This window comes from Salvelinus namaycush, chromosome 11 (assembly GCF_016432855.1).
Source record: "Salvelinus namaycush isolate Seneca chromosome 11, SaNama_1.0, whole genome shotgun sequence".
NCBI lineage: Eukaryota > Metazoa > Chordata > Actinopteri > Salmoniformes > Salmonidae > Salvelinus > Salvelinus namaycush.
Genome location: NC_052317.1, coordinates 38,031,272 through 38,054,052, shown reverse-complemented (window position 1 = coordinate 38,054,052; position 22,781 = coordinate 38,031,272). Strand labels below are relative to the sequence as shown.

The following is a 22,781-nucleotide window of genomic DNA, read 5'->3' as shown; positions in this document are numbered from 1 at the left end:
TGTTGGTTTGGGGCTCGTAGTAAGCATTTCTCTGTGTTCGGCGCATGTGACTAATACAATTGGATTTGACTTGATTTGATTTAAGGGCGTGATAAGATGGAGGTCTCATGTTTAAGGGTGTGATAACATGGAGGTCTGATGTTTAAGGGTGTGATAACATGGAGGTCTCATGTTTAAGGGTGTGAAAACATGGAGGAGAGGACAGAACAGGACATAGGCTGACAGGAAAGGACAGGACTGGATAAGGGAACAGCAGAGGACAGAACAGGGGGACAGGAGAGGACAGAACAGGGGGACAGGAGAGGACAGAACAGGACATAGGCTGACAGGAAAGGACAGGACTGGATAGGGGGACAGCAGAGGACAGAACAGGGAGACAGGAGAGGACAGAACAGGACAGAACAAGTGAGGACAATATTTTGATCTGTATCTATAAATAATTTGTTTATTGGACATTAATTATGTAAGGACTCACAGAATGACTGATATTTTTATAGGCTTTGATTTTGTCAAATGGGCCAGGAGTTGACCAATGCAGAGCCAAATTTAATGCTCTAACCTAACCAGGAACAACTCTTGGCTCTATATAGGCCTGGAGTTAATCTAAAAGGATATATTAAAATGTGTCAGTCTCTTCAGTTTTATTACCGGGAAATGGCATTGATACCATTGTGCTTACAGCCTCAGCAGCAACAGCAGGCGTATGTGTGGGTGTGTGTGTGTGTGTGCGTGTGTGTGTATAAGAGATAATGTACTCATAAATTGTCACATCTGCTCCTGCTACTCCCTCCGGTGTTCATCCGGTGTCTTCTTGATCTGCAGTTACTCCCCCTGTACACTCTCTCTCTCCCTCTCCCTCTCTGTGTGATTGTGTGGTTGGAGACAGGTGTGCTGGAGTCAGAGCAGATCTCTACCAGCTGCAACTCGTTCAATAATCAAGACCTCAACAAATACTCAGTCCTGCCACTTCCACTCTGCCAGATCGTAATCTCTGCTCATTACCGCTCTGTCTCTGGCTCCAGTCTCCTGTTCCACATCTCACCACCCAACTACCTTGCTCTGGATTTTACTCACCACCACTATCCTGGATTCCCATCAGGACCTGTTTACCCTGTTCTACTCAGCTAACTCCAACCTCAGTCTCCACATCTGGTTTTTCTGCAACTCATCCAAGCTTCCCCGGATCTGCGCTCCATATATCTTTGTGTAACTATAAATATTTTGGTTCATTCATCCCTGTTTTCTCATCTGAGTCTGCTCTTGGGTTCCCCTGTGTCACTACGCCTAACATAAATAACAGCAATAAAAGCTCTCTGTTTTTAGCTGCCAGTCAATTAAACTACTAATTAAAAAACATTCCACTCACGATAACAATCACACTTTAATAGGTCAAATAATATGGAGAGGCTGTTTCGACAGCAAGAACTGGAGTATCTTGATTGGATTTTTCCAACAAAATTTTATTACAAACAATGAACAGCACATACTAATATATAAGTTCACATAATTTAAACAGTTAGTTCGGTTCTTTAAATGCATTGCATCATATGTGTAACAATATATTAATGTAAAGTAAGATCTCTACATGGAAATAGAGGAATTGAGACAGATCATCAATAAACCAGGAAACTAAGATCATCAGTAATGTTTTGATCTATCCTGTGTACCAGTCTGTACTATCATTCCATTCCTTGCCACTCCAAAACATGGCATGATGAGAAGTGGCGAGGCGTGAAATGATAACAAAAACATACTGGTACCCAGGCTAGTTTTTTTACCCAGGCTAGTTTTTTTACCGAGGCTAGTTTAAAAAAAAAAAATCTGAGATGATGAGGAAGAACATTTTAACCAGCATGCCATCTGTCTAGTAACCTTCAGAAAACACAACAACACACAAAGGAGCAATAGAGAAAGCTAAAACACATTTCATTCGTTACAGTAGTAACAACCTCTGAATTAATTTGGTCAGTTCAGAAGAGGAACTGCTTATTGCATATTATTTAAAAACATTCGAATTTATACATTGAAGAAAAAAAGATAACCAAAACACTTATATCAAACATTATTGCTTGTTGCACACATATACCTCCATACTTGTATTACAGCAATGTTAATACATTACATTATTACAATGTTATTACAACTATGCACATCTGGCTTGTACCAACCAAAGCCTGTTCTTGTCCCTTTGAAGGAAATAAACACATTTCACAGAGTTCATCCAGCCGTCTGGCATCAGGCCAATGAATGTTCATCATGCAGTAGGCTGGATCACAGCTGATTTATTCATGCAAGGAGAAATGGTAAGTGGAAGCGAGGCTATCTGCCAGGGTATGTTTATTCCATGGGTCAGAGGTCAGGCTATCTGCCAGGGAAGGTTTATTCCATGGGTCAGAGGTCAGGCTATCTGCCAGGGAAGGTTTATTCCATGGGTCAGAGGTCAGGCTATCTGCCAGGGTAGGTTTATTCCATGGGACAGAGGTCAGGCTATCTGCCAGGGTAGGTTTATTCCACGGGTCAGAGGTCAGGCTATCTGCCAGGGTAGGTTTATTCCACGGGTCAGAGGTCAGGCTATCTGCCAGGGTAGGTTTATTCCATGGGTCAGAGGTCAGGCTATCTGCCAGGGTAGGTTTATTCCACGGGTCAGAGGTCAGGCTATCTGCCAGGGTAGGTTTATTCCACGGGTCAGAGGTCAGGCTATCTGCCAGGGTAGGTTTATTCCACGGGTCAGAGGTCAGGCTATCTGCCAGGGTAGGTTTATTCCACGGGTCAGAGGTCAGGCTATCTGCCAGGGTAGGTTTATTCCACGGGTCAGAGGTCAGGCTATCTGCCAGGGTAGGTTTATTCCACGGGTCAGAGGTCAGGCTATCTGCCAGGGTAGGTTTATTCCACGGGTCAGAGGTCAGGCTATCTGCCAGGGTAGGTTTATTCCACGGGACAGAGGTCAGGCTATCTGCCAGGGTAGGTTTATTCCACGGGTCAGAGGTCAGGCTATCTGCCAGGGTAGGTTTATTCCACGGGTCAGAGGTCAGGCTATCTGCCAGGGTAGGTTTATTCCACGGGTCAGAGGTCAGGCTATCTGCCAGGGTAGGTTTATTCCATGGTACAGACAGACCATGGTATCTGCTGTGTGGAAAGTAAGACAATGTAGGATGATGTTGATGTAATGTCAGGAGCCCTCTTCACCCACACACCAGTCCTCATCATTTCTCCATCAGTCCTTTATCTTCAGCCAAGAAGTCTTTTACCCTGTATTGATAGACATTATCCTCATGAATCCTCAGCAGGGTTGTGGGTTCTTGTTTTACCTGGAATGGTTTTAGATAGACACACATTTAAATCATCATCATTATCACCACCATCATTACCATCATCATCAATATCACCACCATCATCACCATCATCATCATCGTTGTCGTCATCACCATCACCATCATCGTCATCATCACCATCACCATCATCGTCATCATCATCACTACCACCACAACCACCATCACCAACATCACCACCACCAACATCACCACCACCACCATCATCACCACCAACATCACCATCACTACCACCACCAACAATAACTTCATATAAAGAACGATAGCTGAGCCCAGTAGCTGAATTCTCATCATTGATATCATTCCACTGAGGAACCCCTTGAGTTACACCGCCTCAGTTTAATTATTTATATTGTCCTCTACTTCCTGTACAGAACAGATAGTGTCCCTTCCTCTATTCCAGCCCAGATCCCTGGTGTATGTCCCTGCCTAAATGGCAGCGTCCATTAACCTTACTCTTACAGTACAGTGTAACATCAAAGAACACCGCCGCTTGCGGGCAGAACTTTGGTGTCTAGTGTAACCGGGGCGGTCTTGGAAGTTAACCACCTTCATGGGCAGGGCATCCATCACGCCTCACAAGTCCTCAACTGGCAGCTTCATTAAATAGTACCCGCAAAACACCAGTCTCAACGTCAACAGTGAAGAGGCGACTCCGGGATGCTGGCCTTCTAGGCAGAGTTCCTCTGTCCAGTGTCTGTGTTCTTTTGTCCATCTTAATCTTTCATTTTTATTGGCCAGTCTGAGATATGGCTTTTTCTTTGCAACTCTGCCTAGAAGGCCAGCATCCCGGAGTCGCCTCTTCACTGTTGACGTTGAGACTGGTGTTTTGCGGGTACTATTTAATGAAGCTGCCAGTTGAGGACTTGTGAGGCGTCTGTTTCTCAAACTAGACACTCTAATGTACTTGTCCTCTTTCTGAGTTGTACACCGGGGCCTCCCACTCCTCTTTCGATTCTGGTTAGAGACAGTTTGCGCTGTTCTGTGAAGGGAGTAGTACACAGTGTTGTATAAGATCTACAGTTTCTTGGCAATTTCTCGCATGTAATAGCCTTCATTCTTCAGAACAAGTATAGACTGACGAGTTTCAGAAGAAAGGTATTTGTTTCTGGACATTTTGAGCCTGTAATCGAACCCACAAATGCTGATGCTCCAGATACTCAACTAGTCTAAAGAAGGCCAGTTTTATTGCTTCTTTAATCAGAACAACAGTTTTCAGCTGTGCTAACATAATTGCAAAAGGGTTTTCTAATGATCAATTAGCCGTTTAAAATCATAAACTTGTATTAGCTAACACAATGTGCCATTGAAACACAGGAGTGATGGTTGCTGATAATGGGCCTCTGTACGCCTATGTAGATATTCCATTTTTTATTTATTTAAATCAGCCGTTTCCAGCTACAATAGTCATTTACAACATTAACAATGTCTACACTGTATTTCTGACCAATTGCTGGTCTAGTGACGTTTTTGCTGCGTCATACTATATGTCATGACAGATTTTACAAAACAAAAGCCCAGCAGATTGATACAAATAATCATGATATGATTCTGCCAGGTAAGCCTACTTTGCAGTTAACATTTAACTGAGAAGGTTTTGGGGACAGTCTTTCTCAACAGAACATGTAGAAGATTTAGAGTTATCATAACCGTCTACATGAAGTGAATGATAGACAAATGTGCGCAGCACACTAAAATACAGGGGCAATATTTCTGGGAATATTGCTGGGAATTAATTGGCTGATATTGTGTTATGTTTTGGCTATTTAAGCCAATTGTGGCTAACCAGGGGTGGGATAATGTCAATGTGGATTTGATTGGATAGTAGCCGGGAGCTAGAGGTGTATGATACTTGTGAGATTTGCGTGGTCCAGTCAGTGTGCCCCCTCCTCAAAATACCGGTTTCAGAAAGTCTTATAAATCATTAGGATAAAACATGGGGTTGAAAATTAAATTTAGTAATTCATTTAATATCTGAAAAATGGACAAAATTATAATATATATATACAGTATATAGTATATTTTTTAACAGAAAAAATATATATAATACAGCCCACTGTCTACAATACAACTCAACATCCCACAGTGGGCATACAGTACAGCCTGCAGTCTACTATATAAATACAACTCAACATCCCAAAGTGGGCATACAGTACAGCCTGCAGTCTACTATATAAATACAACTCAACATCCCAAAGTGGGCATACAGTACAGCCCACAGTCTACTATATAAATACAACTCAATACCCCACAGTGGGCATACAGTACAGCCTGCAGTCTACTATATAAATACAACTCAACATCCCAAAGTGGGCATACAGTACAGCCCACAGTCTACTATATAAATACAACTCAATACCCCACAGTGGGCATACAGTACAGCCTGCAGTCTACTATATAAATACAACTCAACATCCCAAAGTGGGCATACAGTACAGCCTGCAGTCTACTATATAAATACAACTCAACATCCCAAAGTGGGCATACAGTACAGCCTGCAGTCTACTATATAAATACAACTCAACATCCCAAAGTGGGCATACAGTACAGCCTGCAGTCTACTATATAAATACAACTCAACATCCCAAAGTGGGCATACAGTACAGCCTGCAGTCTACTATATAAATACAACTCAACATCCCAAAGTGGGCATACAGTACAGCCCACAGTCTACTATATAAATACAACTCAATACCCCACAGTGGGCATACAGTACAGCCCACAGTCTACTATATAAATACAACTCAACATGCTGCAGTGGCTAATTCCTCATTAATATCATTCCACTGAGGTAAGCTAGTTCTTGTGTTATATTTCAGTTTATTTATTGATCCTCTCCCCCATGTACACAAGAGACAGTGTCCCTCCCTCCTTCCCTGTCCCCCTGCCATTCCAGGGATATTAACCAAGGCCCTTGGTGTATCAGCCTATCTCAATGGCAGCTATGGTAAGGGTTATGGCTTGTGATATATAGACCACTAGGACACATAGCACAGTCTGCGACAGACAGATACACTGGTGGTGTAATGGTGGGGTTTTGGGGAGGTAGGGGTGCTGAGACATTGAGGTGGTGGGACGAGCACAGTGGTTTCCTGGGGTGATGAGGAAGAGAGGGCATTGTAAAATAAACACCTGCTGGGGTGCTTGAACACTAGGGTGGTGTGACACCAGGGTGGTGAAACACTAGTGTGATGAGACACTAGGGTGGTGAGACACTAGGGTGGTGAGTGGCAGGGACACTGAGGTAGTGGACACTGGGTGTGGTGAGACACTAGGGTGGTAAACCACTAGGGTTTTGAGACACTAGGGTGGTAGAGGGCTGGGACACTAGGGTGGTTACACTAGGGTGTTGAGACACTAGGGTGAGGAAACAGAAGGGTTGTTGAGGGCTGTGACACTAGGGTGGTGAGACACTAGAGTGGTGAGACACTAGGGTGTTGAGACACTAGGGTGATGAGACTCTAGGGGGAGGGTACTTCCCTAGTCTCAACCGTGTTGTTTTTCAACCAGCTGCAACTCTGTTCTAGTTATGTCCTGGTAATGTTTCCTAGTATAAATAGCCCTGAACTTTGGCAGTGATAGAGAGATACAATGTGCTAAGGAGAGGAGCAGATGAGCTTTATGTAACAGACTTTAAATTCATGTGAAGAGGGAGAAGGGGGGGAGGTACCCAGGTACGTATATTTAAATGGAGAGTCCTAATGTGAAGCATGGACAGGCTGACACAGTTAAAAACCTAAGAAGAGGTTGTCCCGTAGATACATGTCCTAATGACGTCCTCTTAATAGACGTCGATCATAAAGTTCAGTAAAATTGACTGACATGAAAACCTTGTGATCAGTTAAAACAGAGTGCAGTTGTTAGAACTGATAGGGAGAGATGTTACCTGATGTCAAAGGTTGTGACCTGTGTCCTCTAACATTGACCTCGGCCTGTAAACACGTCTCAGCGGAAGTGTCATATCTACAGCTCCTGCTGTGTGTTGTAGCCTGTTGTTGCCACAATTCAATACGAACTTGTGATTGTGACGCAAAGCAGTGGGTCGCATAGCTCTGGTCCAGGGTGTTGATGTGCGTCTTTCCGATGCTGAGCCTCATTGTCGCATGTAATGCCCTGGATCAGAGCTATGGGTCATTCTGTTTTACCTCAACAAAGCCTCTTCGTAGCCGACAAAGCTGGTCAAAATGATCTCACTACGATCAGTTTACAACCTGAACTGATTGTTATCTGATTGAGATGGCTTCAATTCAACCAATTTTGCCCGCTAGGTTGACTGTGGAAAAGTCTCAGGCAATGTAAAGAAGGAATCAATTGATTTGTACTGTACAGAAGCTGTATTGTCTGCACAGTGAAATAGGCTCACCTTTCCGTGGGGGGTGCAGACTTGGTATGCTCCATCTCCTGCCTATGGACTCCATAAGAGATATTTATTATGGGCCGGACATTATAAAGGATAGGACATATGTACACTACAAAAGTATGTGGACACCCCTTCAAATGAGTGGATTCGGCTATTTCAGCCATACCCGCTGCTGACAGGTGTATAAAATTGAGCACACAGCCAAGCAATCTCCATAGACAAACATTGGCAGCAGAAAGGCCCATACTGAAGAGCTCAGTGACTTTCAATGTAGCTTCCCCGGTCAACTGTAAGTGCTGTGATTGTGAAGTGGAAACGTCTAGGAGCAACAACGGCTCAGCAGCGAAGTGGCAGGCACAAGGGACCACCGAGCGCTGAAGCGCGTAAAAAAAGTCTGTCTTCGGTTGCACCACTCACCACCGAGTTCCAAACTGCCTCTGGAAGCAACGTCAGCACAAGAACTGATCGTCGGGATCTTCATGAAATGGGTTTCCATAGCTGAGTAGCCGCAAACAAGCCTAAGATCACCATGTGCAATGCCAAGCATCAGCTGGAGTGGTGTAAAGCTCGCCGCCACTTTGGACTCTGGAGCAGTGGAAACGCGTTCTCTGGAGTGATGAATCATGCTTCACCATCTGGCAGTCCGACAGACAAATCTGGTTTGGCGGATGCCAGCAGAACGCTACCTGCCCCAATGTATAGCACCCACTTTAAAGTTTGTTGGAGGAGGAAAAACGATATGGGGCTGTTTTTCATGGTTCGGGCTAGGCCCCTTGGTTCCAGTGAAGGGAAATCTTAAATCTACAGCATACAATGACATTCTATACAATTCTGTGCTTCCAACATTGTGGCAAAAGTTTGGGGAAGGCCCTTTCCTGTTTCAACATGACAATGCCCCCGTGCACAAAGCGAGGTCCATACAGAAATGGTTTGTCAAGATCGGTGTGGAAGAAATGGACTGGCCTTCACAGAACCCTGACCCCAACTCTATTGAACACCTTTGGGATGAATTGGAACGCCGACTGCGAATCAGGCCTAATCGTCCAACATCAGTGCCTGACCTCACTAATGCTCTTGTGGGTAAATGGAAGCAAGTCCCCGCAGCAATGTTCCAACATCTAGTAGAAAGCCTTCCCAGAAGAGTGGAAGCTGTTTGAACAGCAAAGCGAGGACCAACTCCATATTAATGCCCATGATTTCAGAATGAGATGTTCGACAAGCAGGTGTCCACAAACCTTTGATCATGTTGTGTATTTACGCTTGCCACATAAAACATGTCTCTGTTACCTTTCTTTTTGTGCTGTCATCTTCTGGTCATCATATCTGGAAATAAATACAACTAGTGTGAGTGTAATGTTGTTGGTTTTTTACTTCAGAAACAACTAGTTTAGTTAAATTTTCTATTCCTGGCAGCTAACCATCTTTGCAACCTGATATTGAGAGGGATCACTCTGATTTAGACCCTTATATTAAAAGCTCTCTTATGTTGCGTTTACTCAGCCCAATTCTGATCTTTTGCCCAATTACGGGCAAAAGAGCTGATCTGATTAGTGGAAAAAGTTCAGAATAAGACTGTCTGTGTAAACACATATAGACCTACATACATGTACTCATTCCATACATATATATATAACAGGAGGCTGCTGATGGGAGGATCGCTCATAATAATGTCTGCAACGGAGCAAATGGAATTGATGTATTTGATATCATTCCACTGATTCCGCTCCAGCCATTACCACGAGCCCGTCCTCCCAAATTAAGGTGCCACCAACCTCCTGTGATATACATAGCACACACCATAGCTAAGCTGTGTCTCCGGTAAGGTGAGCAGGCTGAACAAGGTGCCTCATCGGTGACCCCTGGTGGCGGTTGGGGACTTACTGCAGGACACATTCTGGGATCTGTATGTGGTCCATAGGAATCAGCTGGCTCAACTCATCCAATGTGTGAACATAGCGGATCTTATCCAAGAACTTCACACTGCAGCAGAGAGAGAGAGATGGATGGAGAGAGGAAGAGAGATTTTTATAGTCTGAATCACATTCATCTCGGAAGCCTAGAACTAAAATCTTGCATAATTGGGCCAGATGCGATACCAGTTATGTTACAGGGAGTCTGTCCATGAAAGATTAGAACAACTTTAACATTGTTTTCTCTAATGGTTCTTTAGGTTCATATCTCAGAAAGGATCTGAGTCCTGAGGCTGCTCCTCCCTCTGAGTCCTGAGGCTGCTCCTCCCTCTGAGTCCTGAGGCTGCTCCTCCTTCTGAGTCCTGAGGCTGCTCCTCCCACTCAGGCCCGAGGCTGCTCCTCCCTCTGAGTCCTGAAGCTGCTCCTCCCTCTGAGTCCTGAGGCTGCTCCTTCTTCTGAGTCCTGAGGCTGCTCCTTCTTCTGGGTCCTGAGGCTGCTCCTCCCTCTGAGTCCTGAGGCTGCTCCTCCTTCTGAGTCCTGAGGCTACTCCTCCCACTCAGGCCCGAGGCTGCTCCTCCCTCTGAGTCCTGAAGCTGCTCCTCCCTCTGAGTCCTGAGGCTGCTCCTTCTTCTGAGTCCTGAGGCTACTCCTCCCTCTGAGTCCTGAAGCTGCTCCTCCCTCTGAGTCCTGAGGCTGCTCCTTCTTCTGAGTCCTGAGGCTGCTCCTCCCACCCAGGCCCGAGGCTGCTCCTCCCTCTGAGTCCTGAAGCTGCTCCTCCCTCTGAGTCCTGAGGCTGCTCCTTCTTCTGAGTCCTGAGGCTGCTCCTCCTTCTGAGTCCTGAGGCTGCTCCTCCTTCTGAGTCCTGAGGCTGCTCCTCCTTCTGAGTCCTGAGGCTGCTCCTCCCTCTGAGTCCTGAGGCTGCTCCTCCCTCTGAGTCCTGAGGCTGCTCCTCCCTCTGAGACCTGTGGCTGCTCCTCCCTCTGAGACCTGAGGCTGCTCCTCCCTCTGAGTCCTGAGGCTGCTCCTCCCTCTGAGTCCTGAGGCTGCTCCTCCTTCTGAGTCCTGAGGCTGCTCCTCCTTCTGAGATCTGAGGCTGCTCCTCCCACTTAGGGCCGAGGCTGCTCCTCCCACATAAGCCCGAGGCTTCTCCTCCCTCTGATTCCTGAAGCTGCTCCTCCCTCTGAGTCCCGAGGCTGCTCCTCCGTCTGAGTCATGAGGCTCCTCCTCCCTCTGTCCCGAGGCTGCTCCTCCCTGCTCCCATGCCCTCCCTATGAGTTCCGAGGTTGCTCCTCCCACTGAGTCCTGAGGCTGTTCCTCCCTCTGAGTTCCGAGGCTGCTCCTCTCTCTGAGTCCTGAGGCTGCTCCTCTCTCTGAGTCCTGAGGCTGCTCCTCTCTGAGTCCTGAGGCTGCTCCTCCCGGCTCCCATGCCCTCCCCAGGTGCAGTGATGATGATGATGATGAGGGGTCTTACCTGATGAAGGGTCTGGAGATGGCCAGGACTGTACGGATGAACCAGGATGGGTGAGCAATGACCAGCCACTTCAGATTCTTCTTCAACCTGCAGAGGACATTAAAATACCATTTACATTAACTGTATGTTCATACAGCATAGGTTACACATCTATAAGCACATTATAATCATGACATTACACATCTATAAGCACATTATAATCAGGACATTACACATCTATAAACACATTATAAACATGACATTAAACATCTATAAGCACATTATTATCATGCCATACCACATCTATAAACACATCATAAACATGACATTACACATCTATAAACACACCATAAATACAATTAAGCTGACACAACATTTAAAGGTGCGTTCCGTAAATGATAATTTACCGCCTGTTGATGGTGTGGTAGCACCTCTTTAGCCAGCTGATACCAGGCATCCTCCTGCGAGGCGTAGCTCCGTTCAGATAGATAATCATGTAGTCCTCAGCCACTAACAACTCCAGGCTACTGATCACATAGCTGACGAGAAAACAAACACACAACTCATATTAAATACACATTACTGAGGGAAAACATACACAACTCATATTAAATACACATTACTGAGGGAAAACTGATAGAATCATTTGTATGTTTAAGATAATGACTAAAGTATTCCACCCTGAAACCATATAATTATTAAATGCGCATTCTTGAGGGAAAACACATACACAACTCATATTAAATACAAATTCCTGAGGGAAAACACACACAACTCATATTAAATACACATTCCTGAGGGAAAACGTACACACAACTCATATTAAATACACATTCCTGAGAGAAACACACAAAACTCATATTAAATACACATTCCTGAGAGAAAACGTACACACAACTCATATTAAATACACATTCCTGAGGGAAAACGTACACACAACTCATATTAAATACACATTCCTGAGGGAAAACTGATAGAATAATTTGAATGTTTAAGATAATGACTGAAGTATTCCACCCTGAAACCATATAATTGTATGAAATGTGTTAAGAGTCATAATTCAATCATGTGTGTGACTAGGCCATTGTGTTACTATTTCGCAATATGAGCTGGGTATAGTTGAGACACTCAAGGCCAACTGAACTGTCGACTTGTGAGAACTCTGAAACCAATAACAGGAAAGACGTCTCCCCAACCTAGGTAGGGGAGTAACTGTTAGAAATGGCTTGCAGAAGATAATGAGAAACTACGTGTTAGTATTGTGGAAAAATACAGCCCACCTAAAGAGAGGTGGAGTTTCTACTGATGTGAGTTCATCTGTGTGTGTGTATGTTATAAAAGGATTGTGTTCTCATTTTGAAGTCAGAGTGCTTTCTGAATAAAGTATTGATCTATTGCAGAATCTGAGACTTTGTCTAATTCTTTATTAACAGGAGATTTACGACCTCTGGGGAAATAGACAAAGCTTGAGTGATAGTTGAGTTCAACCATCGGGATAAAAGTTCTCGTGACAAAAACATACACACAACTCATATTAAATACACATTCCTGAGGGAAATATACACACAACTCATATTAAATACACATTCCTGAGGGAAAATATACACACAACTCATATTAAATACACATTCCTGTGGGAAAATATACACACAACTCATATTAAATACACATTCCTGAGGGAAAATATACACACAACTCATATTAAATACACATTCCTGTGGGAAAATATACACACAACTCATATTAAATACACATTCCTGAGGGAAAATATACTCACAACTCATATTAAATACACATTCCTGAGGGAAATATACACACAACTCATATTAAATACACATTCCTGGGGGAAAACATACACACAACTCATATTAAATACACATTCCTGGGGGAAAACATACACACAACTCATATTAAATACACATTCCTGGGGGAAAACATACACACAACTCATATTAAATACACATTCCTGAGGGAAAATATACACACAACTCATATTAAATACACATTCCTGAGGGAAAATATACACACAACTCATATTAAATACACATTCCTGAGGGAAATATACACACAACTCATATTAAATACACATTCCTGGGGGAAAACATACACACAACTCATATTAAATACACATTCCTGAGGGAAAATATACACACAACTCATATTAAATACACATTCCTGAGGGAAAATATACACACAACTCATATTAAATACACATTCCTGAGGGAAATATACACACAACTCATATTAAATACACATTCCTGAGGGAAAACATACACACAACTCATATTAAATACACATTCCTGAGGGAAATATACACACAACTCATATTAAATACACATTCCTGAGGGAAAACATACACACAACTCATATTAAATACACATTCCTGAGGGAAATATACACACAACTCATATTAAATACACATTCCTGAGCGAAAACATACACAACACAACGTGGTGTGGGTTCTTACAGGAAGAGGTTCTCCATGATGTAAGTGTAGTCCTCACAGCTGCTCTCTGGCAGGTAACACGCCGCAAACACTATGATGGCATTCAGACCCTCACCGTAGTAACCTGAGAGAGACAGAGGGAGAGGGGGGAGAGAAAGGTAGAGAAAGGGAGAGAGAGAGTGAAAGAGAGTGAAAGAGAGAGAGAGCGAGAGAGAGATAGAGGCGAGAAAAGGGTGAATCATTTACTCGATTCGGACCACAGACACACACACACGCATATTGTCATTGTCATCCCCCCCTCCCCCCCAACCTCACCTCCATCCCCTGACACCAACCTCCGTGTGTGACCACCCTCAGGTATGGTCTGATGACAGCCATGTCTATCCTCTGTTCCTGGTCTCCTATGATCACTGTCCTCCACAGTCTGCCTGCCTCCTCCTCCTCCTCTGTCTGGCCTCCAGGCAGACCCTTGGAACTCACTATAGGAGTGTCGTCTGAAAACCACGAGGTGTGGATGCTGGTCATCCTCTCAATATACTTGCATCTTAGTTTCATCAGAGAACATGAAATTGAAAGTTACTCTCTTGTCTTGCTTTATCTCAAAATGATGTGCTAATTGTACCTTTAAACAACCAATATGGTCAAGTGTATATTGTAGTTATACTTTACGTCTTGTTTCCAGGAAAATCCCTGCCCCCCCATTCCCTTCCCCCACAGACCATGTGACCCCTGTCTGACCTTCCCACTCCAGCTCGTTGCCGTTGGTGATAAACTCCAAGGAGTCGTTGTCGTCGGGCGTGTCCATGTCGTCCACGTTGACATCCAGGTCGTCAGGGTTACCTAAGAAGTCATCTGACAAGACGGAACCCTCGCTCTGGTCCAATGACATGTTCATGTCCGGAGCTACCAGCGTACGGCGCTTACGCAGGGCCGACGACTCACCCCAAACACCAACGTTCAGGGTGTTAGGGGGAGCTAGTAGAGGAGACAGATGGGGAGGCGAGGGTGAAGAAAGGAGGTGAGGGGGGAGGAGAGGAGAGGATAGGAGATAAGAGGAGAGGAGAAGAGAGGAGGGGAGAGGAGAAGAAAAGATGAGAGGGGATAGGAGAGGAGAGGAAAGGAGAGGAAAGGAGAGGAAACAAGAGGGGAAGAAACGAGAGGAAAGGTTAGGAAAGGAGATGAAAGGAAAGGTTAGGAAAGGAGAGGAGAGGAAAGGAGATGAAAGGAGAGGAAAGTTTATCACTATGAACAGTTTACTGGCAGAAATGTTTGAATTGTTGGACTGGAGAAAATAAACTTTTGCTCTACTTACTTGTCGTGTTGTCAGTGAGCCCCCTGTCCTCCATGTCTCCATCTTCTGGTAGAGGCCTGGTAGGGCCCACAGAGACAGAGAGGTTTGCCAAGACATTATAATAATTGTTTTAGAAAATGATTGTCACTGGTAATAATACACTCCTGAGTTTAGAGCCTCGGTATTGTGGAGATAGACTATTGTTCTCTGTAGATAGAAACAGTGGGATGTCTTGAGTCAGAGAACTCAACAACAGTTATTGTGTATCATGTCTCCCCCTGACATTATAACAAGATAATCTGACTGTTAACACAGGAAGAAATAAGAGGGTGGACGGCAGTGGAGGCTGCTGAGGGGAGGACGGGTCATAATAATGCCTGGAACGGAGCCAATGGAATGGCATCCATTTGATACCATTCCACCTATTCCGCTCCAGCCATTACCACGAGCCTGTCCTCCCCAATTAAGGTGCCACCAACCTCCTGTGGTGGATGGCTAGATTCCAGTTTCTCCACTCCCTCCCTCCCCCCTTCCCAATCCCCAACCCTTAACTCTACACCCTAACCCCTCCACAGTGTCTGGTTACCATAAAGATTACTGTTATTTGGGTGTGATAATGCTACTGAATTACCAAGGAGAGAGATGAGGAGATAGGAGCAAATAATAGTGTAGACTGGGCTTAGCTGCCCCATAATAGTGTACATTGGGATTAGCTGCCCCATACTAGTGTACACTGGGCTTAGCTGCCCCATAATAGTGTACATTGGGATTAGCTGCCCCATAATAGTGGACATTGGGATTAGCTGCCCCATAGTAGTGTACACTGGGATTAGCTGCCCCATAATAGTGTACATTGGGATTAACTGCCCCATACTAGTGTACATTGGGTTTAGCTGCCCCATACTAGTGTACACTGGGATTAGCTGCCCCATAATAGTGTACATTGGGATTAACTGTCCCATAATAGTGTACATTGGGATTAGCTGCCCAATAATAGTGTACATTGGGATTAGCTGCCCCATAATAGTGTACATTGGGATTAGCTGCCCCATAATAGTGTACATTGGGATTAGCTGCCCCATACTAGTGTACACTGGGATTAGCTGCCCCATAATAGTGTACATTGGGATTAACTGCCCCATAATAGTGTACATTGGGATTAGCTGCCCCATACTAGCGTACACTGGGATTAGCTGCCCCATAATAGTGTACATTGGGTTTAACTGCAGCTCAGAAATATAACAATAGGAAAACACAAAACCAAAGTGAATGTCAAGTAGACCCTTGGGCCTCCTACCAGGGGCAGACTGGAAAACTGGCATTTCAGGCAAATGTCAGATGTGCTGGTCCATTTTTAGCCCAATGGGCCTGTCTAACTTGGGTTTTCTGTGCAAAATTAGAATTTTCTGGCTAATAATTGGAGCATCAAGGAAAAAAATGAGCAGGTGTGGGGTCCTCAAAGAAAAAATGGTCTGGTGTGTTAGAAATGTCAGGCCTGATTTCTGGTCCCAGTCCGGCCCTGCCTCATTACACTCTGAACACGAGAATCACTACTTTCTACCCATCCCATAGTTTCCTCTCACTACTTTCTATCCATCCCAGAGCTTCCTCTCACTACTCCTCTACCCATCCCAGAGCTTCCTCTCACTACTCCTCTACCTATCCCAGAGCTTCCTCTCACTACTTTCTACCGATCCCAGAGCTTCCTCTCACTACTCCTCTACCCATCCCAGAGCTTCCTCTCACTACTCCTCTACCCACCCCAGAGCTTCCTGTCACTACTCATCTACCCATCCCAGAGCTTCCTCTCACTACTCATCTACCCATCCAATAGCTTCCTCTCACTACTCCTCTACCCATCCCAGAGCTTCCAATCACTACTTTCTACCCATCCCAGAGCTTCCTCTCACTACGTTCTACCCATCCCAGAGCTTCCTCTCACTACTCCTCTACCCATCCCAGAGCTCCCTCTCACTACTTTCTACCCATCCCAGAGCTTCCTCTCACTACTCATCCACCCATCCAATAGCTTCCTCTCACTACTTTCTACCCATCCCAGAGCTTCCTCTCACTACTCCTCTACCCATCCCAGAGCTTCCTCTCACTACTCATCTACCCATCCCAGAGCTTCCTCTCACTACTCCTCTACCCATCCCAGAGCTTCCTCTCACTACTCCTCTACCCATCCAATAGCTTCCTCTCACTACTCCTCTACCCATCCCATAGCTTCCTCTCACTACTCCTCTATCCATCCCAGAGTTTCCTCTCACTACTCCTCTACCCATCCCAGAGCTTCCTCTCACTACTCCTCTACCCATCCCAGAGCTTCCTCTCACTACTCATCTACCCATCCAATAGCTTCCTCTCACTACTCCTCTACCCATCCAATAGCTTCCTCTCACTTCTCCTCTACCCATCCAATAGCTTCCTCTCACTACTCCTCTACCCATCCCATAGCTTCCTCTCACTACTCCTCTATCCATCCCAGAGTTTCCTCTCACTACTTTCTACCCATCCCAGAGCTTCCTCTCACTACTCCTCTACCCATCCCAGAGCTTCCTCTCACTACTTTCTACCCATCCCAGAGCTTCCTCTCACTACTTTCTACCCATCCCAGAGCTTCCTCTCACTACTCATCTACCCATCCAATAGCTTCCTCTCACTTCTCCTCTACCCATCCAATAGCTTCCTCTCACTACTCCTCTACCCATCCCATAGCTTCCTCTCACTACTCCTCTATCCATCCCAGAGTTTCCTCTCACTACTTTCTACCCATCCCAGAGCTTCCTCTCACTACTCCTCTACCCATCCCAGAGCTTCCTCTCACTACTTTCTACCCATCCCAGAGCTTCCTCTCACTACTCATCTACCCATCCAATAGCTTCCTCTCACTACTCATCTACCCATCCAATAGCTTCCTCTCACTACTCCTCTACCCATCAAATAGATTTCTCTCACGACTTTCTACCCATCCAATAGCTTCCTCTCACTACTCATCTACCCATCCAATAGCTTCCTCTCACTACTCATCTACCCATCCCAGAGCTTCCTCTCACTACTCCTTTACCCATCCAATAGCTTCCTCTCACTACTTTCTACCCATCCCAGACTTAGTTACGTTTTTAGTGAGTTAGTCAAAATCAGGGAAAGCAGTGTATAATGTAATGTGATATTGTCTGTTGCAGATATAACCTGAGATATAACCCCATCAATTCAAATATACGATTCATGAGCTTGTCTTGAGTTTAAACTGCACCCATATTCCAAGCCTTATTGAACATCCTGCATCCTGATAAGGTGTTTAGTGTTTCAAAATGGTTCCTACGTTTCATGTCTACTGAACACAACCCTCAAGATTCAAGGGTGTATGGTTTTTATTAGTCACATTTTTAAAAAAAACATTAGTTTCCCCAGTGTAACCCTGAGGTGAATAACTGATTATGTAATCTGATGATGTAATCTGTTGATGTAATCTGATGATGTAATGAGTGACCTGAAGGACTATATAAGCACCTGCTACCCATTGTTTTTCCCCTGGTTCAAGACATGTGCCAGAACACCTGACCCATGTCTACTTTACATACCGATGGGTAATTATATACCGTTGTAACACAGGGCTGTTTTATGATAAGTCAGTTTCAAGTTATGAGAGTCCGAGCTGAATGTGGAGCCTCCATGTATACTACTTCAGAAAGTATTCATACCTCTTGACTTATTCCACATTTTGTTGTGTTACAGGGTGAATTCAAAATGGATAAAAAAATAATAATCAGCCATCTACACACAATATGCCGTAATGACAAAGTGAAAACATATTTTTAGAAATGTATTGAACATGAAATATGGAAATATCTCATTTACATACATATTCACACCCCTGAGTCAATACTTAGTAGAAGCACCTTTGGAAGCAATTAAAGCTGTGAGTCTTTCTGGGTAAGAGCTTTCCACACCTTGATTGTGCAACATTTGCCCATTATTCTTTTCAAAATTCTTCAACCTCAGTCAAATTGGTTGTTGATCATTGCTAGGCAACCATTTTCAGGTCTTGCCATAGATTTCGAAGTAGATTCAAGTCAAAACTGTAACTCGACCCTTCAGGAACAGTCACTTTCTTCTTGGTAAGCAACTCCAGTGTAGATTTGGCCTTGTGTTTTAGATCATTGTCCTGCTGAAAGATGAATTAATCTCCCAGGGTCTGGTGGAATGCAGACTGAACCAGGTTTTCCTCTAGGATTTTGCCTGTGCTTAGCTCCATTCCGTTAATATTTTATCCTGAAAAACTCGCCAGTTCTTAACGATTACAAGCATACCCATAACATGATGCAGCCACCATCTACCAATAGGTGCCCTTCTTTCCGAGGCTTTGGAAAACCTCCCAGGTCTTTGTGGTTGAATCTGTGTTTGAAATGCATTGCTGGACTGAGGGACCTTACAGATAATTGTATGTGTGGGATACAGAGATGAGGTAGTCATTCAACAATCATGTTAAACACTATTATTGCACACATAGTGAGTCCATGCAACTTATTATGTGACTTGTTTAAGCACATTTTTACTCCTGAACTTATTTAAGCTTTCCGTAACAAAGGCATGTGAATACTTATTGACTCAAGACATTTCAGCTTTATATTTGTTATTAATTTGTAAACATTTCAAAAAACATAATTACACTTTTGACATTATGGGGTATTTTGTGTAGGCAGTAAAAAATCTCAGTTCAATCCATGTTAAATTCAGGCTGTAACACAACACAATGTGGAACAAGTTAAGGGGTGTGAATACATTGTGAAGGCTCTGTATGTCAATGTAGTACTAGCCATCGTCTCTTTTCATGCTAATCACTAATCACTTACATTCATTGTAATAACTGTGTAATTACAGTACTGTTATAATTTATCAATTTGAGGTTGAGAGTCGAACCCAATGACATGAAATCAAACATTATAAATCGTCTCTGATAGAATTAAACAGAAAACAAACTCAGTATTACTAATGAGCTGCCTCCTCCTTGTTATTACTTGTTATTATCTTTAATTACATGTTTTAGTATTCAAACAGAATGTGAAAATACTGAGGTGTGCCAATATAGCCACACTGTATGTAGGTTAGTTGCCTCTGCCAAGAGACCCAGACTTTTATTGAGTAGGTTGTAGTGCACTCGCTCAATAAACACATGGTTACTGGTTCAAACCCTGCTCTGATTGTTTCCTCATAAACCGCTATGCTCCTCTACCTGGGGAAGTCTTCATCCTGCCACTCATCCTTGACCTCCATGCTGTCCATGCGTGCCGTGACCTCTGACATGACCTCTGCCGTTCCCATCCTCCAATCAGGGAGCAGGACCAGCCTGGGCCCTAGGGTCACTTTCAGAGAGAGATTATAAACAACATGTTCACTCAAACATTCTTCGAGTCACTGTCAGAGAGACACAGAGAGACACAATTGCTCCTAACCAAGGTGCTAACTGAGTCACTGTCAGTCAGACACACAGAGATAGAAATTATAACCAACGTGTTCACTCGGGGTTGGAGTCACTGTCAGAGAGAAACTCTGACGAAGGCTGTGAGGCCGACACGTAAGCTTAATAAACACAAGTGATACTGGCAAGGCTGGTAAGCTTAATAAATACAAGTGATACTGGCAAGGCTGGTAAGCTTAATAAACACAAGTGATACTGGCAAGGTTGGTGAGCTTAATAAACACAAGTGATACTGGCAAGGCTGGTGAGCACAGTCTGGAACTTTTAACTTTTTTCCAAGACACAGAGAGAGAAATAAACAATGTGGTGGCAATGGGTTCAAAGCACAACTAAAACAAGTAATTTCCTAACTCCAGTCTAGGGCGTTAGTGCACGTCTCTCCGCTAAGTAGGACTGCACAGGAAGGCCCGGGACGAGAGCTAGTCATTTCCATACCCTGCGGGAAGATGACAAACACATATAAAACATCTAAGGATGATATAAAATATGATAAAAATAATCAGAGACTAAAAAACAGAATCAACTCATGATGTGACCCTTCACATTGTGCTTAGGGCAAGGATATTACAATGCTAATGTCCTCTTCCAATGGAACAACTCACAGGTCCTTCTGGACAAAACACACTGTCCTTGTCATTGAACAGAGTTCGGTACCAGAGACACTACATAGTGCACTACTTTTGACCAGAGCTCTATGGGCCCTGGTAAAAACAAGTGTACTGGAAAGGGAACCACATCATTTGGGTTGTGTAAGAGGGGTTACCGTCTGAGCTTTTGTCTACCTTTATTTAATAGATCATGTAATCAAATCACAATAAGCTGTGGTTCAATCTTCATTCAGTACAGTACAACACAGTCTATTTACTGACAGGGTGCACAGTGATGTAATGTTGGTGAATCGTGCCCTGTGCTCAGCTGAGGGTAGTCATGTGTGGACAGAACAACAGGTGTGTGACATAATGTTTCAGGGAGGAGACGCCATATAAATAAATTTAGAACGGTATTATACTGTACATATTGCCTATGGAATCAATCTATACTGTACATATTGCCTATGGAATCAATCTATACTGTACATATTGCCTATGGAATCAATCTATACTGTACATATTGCCTATGGAATCAATCTATACTGTACATATTGCCTATGGAATCATTCTATACTGTACATATTGCCTATGGAATCATTCTATACTGTACATATTGCCTATGGAATCAATCTATACTGTACATATTGCCTATGGAATCAATCTATACTGTACATATTGCCTATGGAATCAATCTATACTGTACATATTGCCTATGGAATCATTCTATACTGTACATATTGCCTATGGAATCAATCTATACTGTACATATTGCCTATGGAATCAATCTATACTGTACATATTGCCTATGGAATCAATCTATACTGTACATATTGCCTATGGAATCAATCTATACTGTACATATTGCCTATAGAATCAATCTATACTGTACATATTGCCTATGGAATCAATCTATACTGTACATATTGCCTATGGAATCAATCTATACTGTACATATTGCCTATAGAATCAATCTATACTGTACATATTGCCTATGGAATCAATCTATACTGTACCAATTGCCTATGGAATCAATCTATACTGTACATATTGCCTATGGAATCAATCTATACTGTACATATTGCCTATGGAATCAATCTATACTGTACATATTGCCTATAGAATCAATCTATACTGTACATATTGCCTATGGAATCAATCTATACTGTACATATTACCTATAGAATCAATCTATACTGTACATATTCCCTATGGAATCAATCTATACTGTACATATTGCCTATGGAATCAATCTATACTGTACAGTTTGAGATGTAGCTGAGATGTCTCAGTGCATAATATTTGTCTACAGACATGGCTTTGTTCCAAACGACACCCTATGCCCTATATAGTGCACTACTTTTGACCAGAGCTCTAAGGCACTGCATCTCAGTGCAAGAGGTGTTACTACGGTCCCTGGTTCGAATCCAGGCTGTATCACATCCGGCCGTGATTGGGAGTCCCATAGGCCGGCGCACAATTGGCCCAGCGTTGTCCAGGTTTGGCAAGGAGTAGACCGTCATTGTATGTTGTATATGTTGTATATGTTGTATACAACATTGTATGTTGTATATTGGATATGTTGTAGCCCTGATATAGACTAGAGACAAGGCACTGATATGTTGTAGCCCTGATATAGACTAGAGACAAGGCTCTGATATGTTGTAACCCTGATATAGAGTAGAGACAAGGCACTGATATGTTGTAGCCCTGATATAGACTAGAGACAAGGCTCTGATATGTTGTAGCCCTGATATAGACTAGAGACAAGGCTCTGATATGTTGTAGCCCTGATATAGAGTAGAGACAAGGCTCTGATATGTTGTAGCCCTGATATAGACTAGAGACAAGGCACTGATATGTTGTAGCCCTGATATAGACTAGAGACAAGGCTCTGATATGTTGTAGCCCTGATATAGAGTAGAG

General features: G+C 43.7%; 1 protein-coding gene across 1 annotated transcript; it reads right to left on the bottom strand.

Annotated features, from left to right (window-relative positions):
• Window positions 1-8,972: 8,972 nt before the first annotated feature.
• On the bottom strand, window positions 8,973-20,111 carry LOC120055400 (caytaxin-like). The gene is made up of 9 exons (XM_039003264.1): window positions 20,023-20,111; window positions 14,808-14,863; window positions 14,234-14,470; window positions 13,831-13,989; window positions 13,517-13,619; window positions 11,457-11,588; window positions 11,071-11,157; window positions 9,571-9,669; window positions 8,973-9,012 (listed from the first exon to the last, which is right to left on the bottom strand). The coding sequence occupies exons 1-9, from the start codon at window positions 20,109-20,111 to the stop codon at window positions 8,973-8,975; spliced, it is 1,002 nt and encodes a 333-aa protein (XP_038859192.1).
• Window positions 20,112-22,781: the final 2,670 nt, after the last annotated feature.

What these genes read in the sequence shown, in the direction of transcription:
- LOC120055400 (XM_039003264.1), bottom strand. Translation starts at nt 20,111, where the DNA reads ATGGGAACGGCAGAGGTCATGTCAGAGGTCACGGCACGCATGGACAGC. An exon ending in ATCATGGAGAACCTCTTCCT is followed by an intron (nt 11,589 to 13,516) that starts GTAAGAACCCAC and finishes TTTTCTCGTCAG; the next exon opens with CTATGTGATCAGTAGCCTGG. An exon ending in ATCCCAGAATGTGTCCTGCA is followed by an intron (nt 9,013 to 9,570) that starts GTAAGTCCCCAA and finishes ATTTATTTCCAG; the next exon opens with ATATGATGACCAGAAGATGA.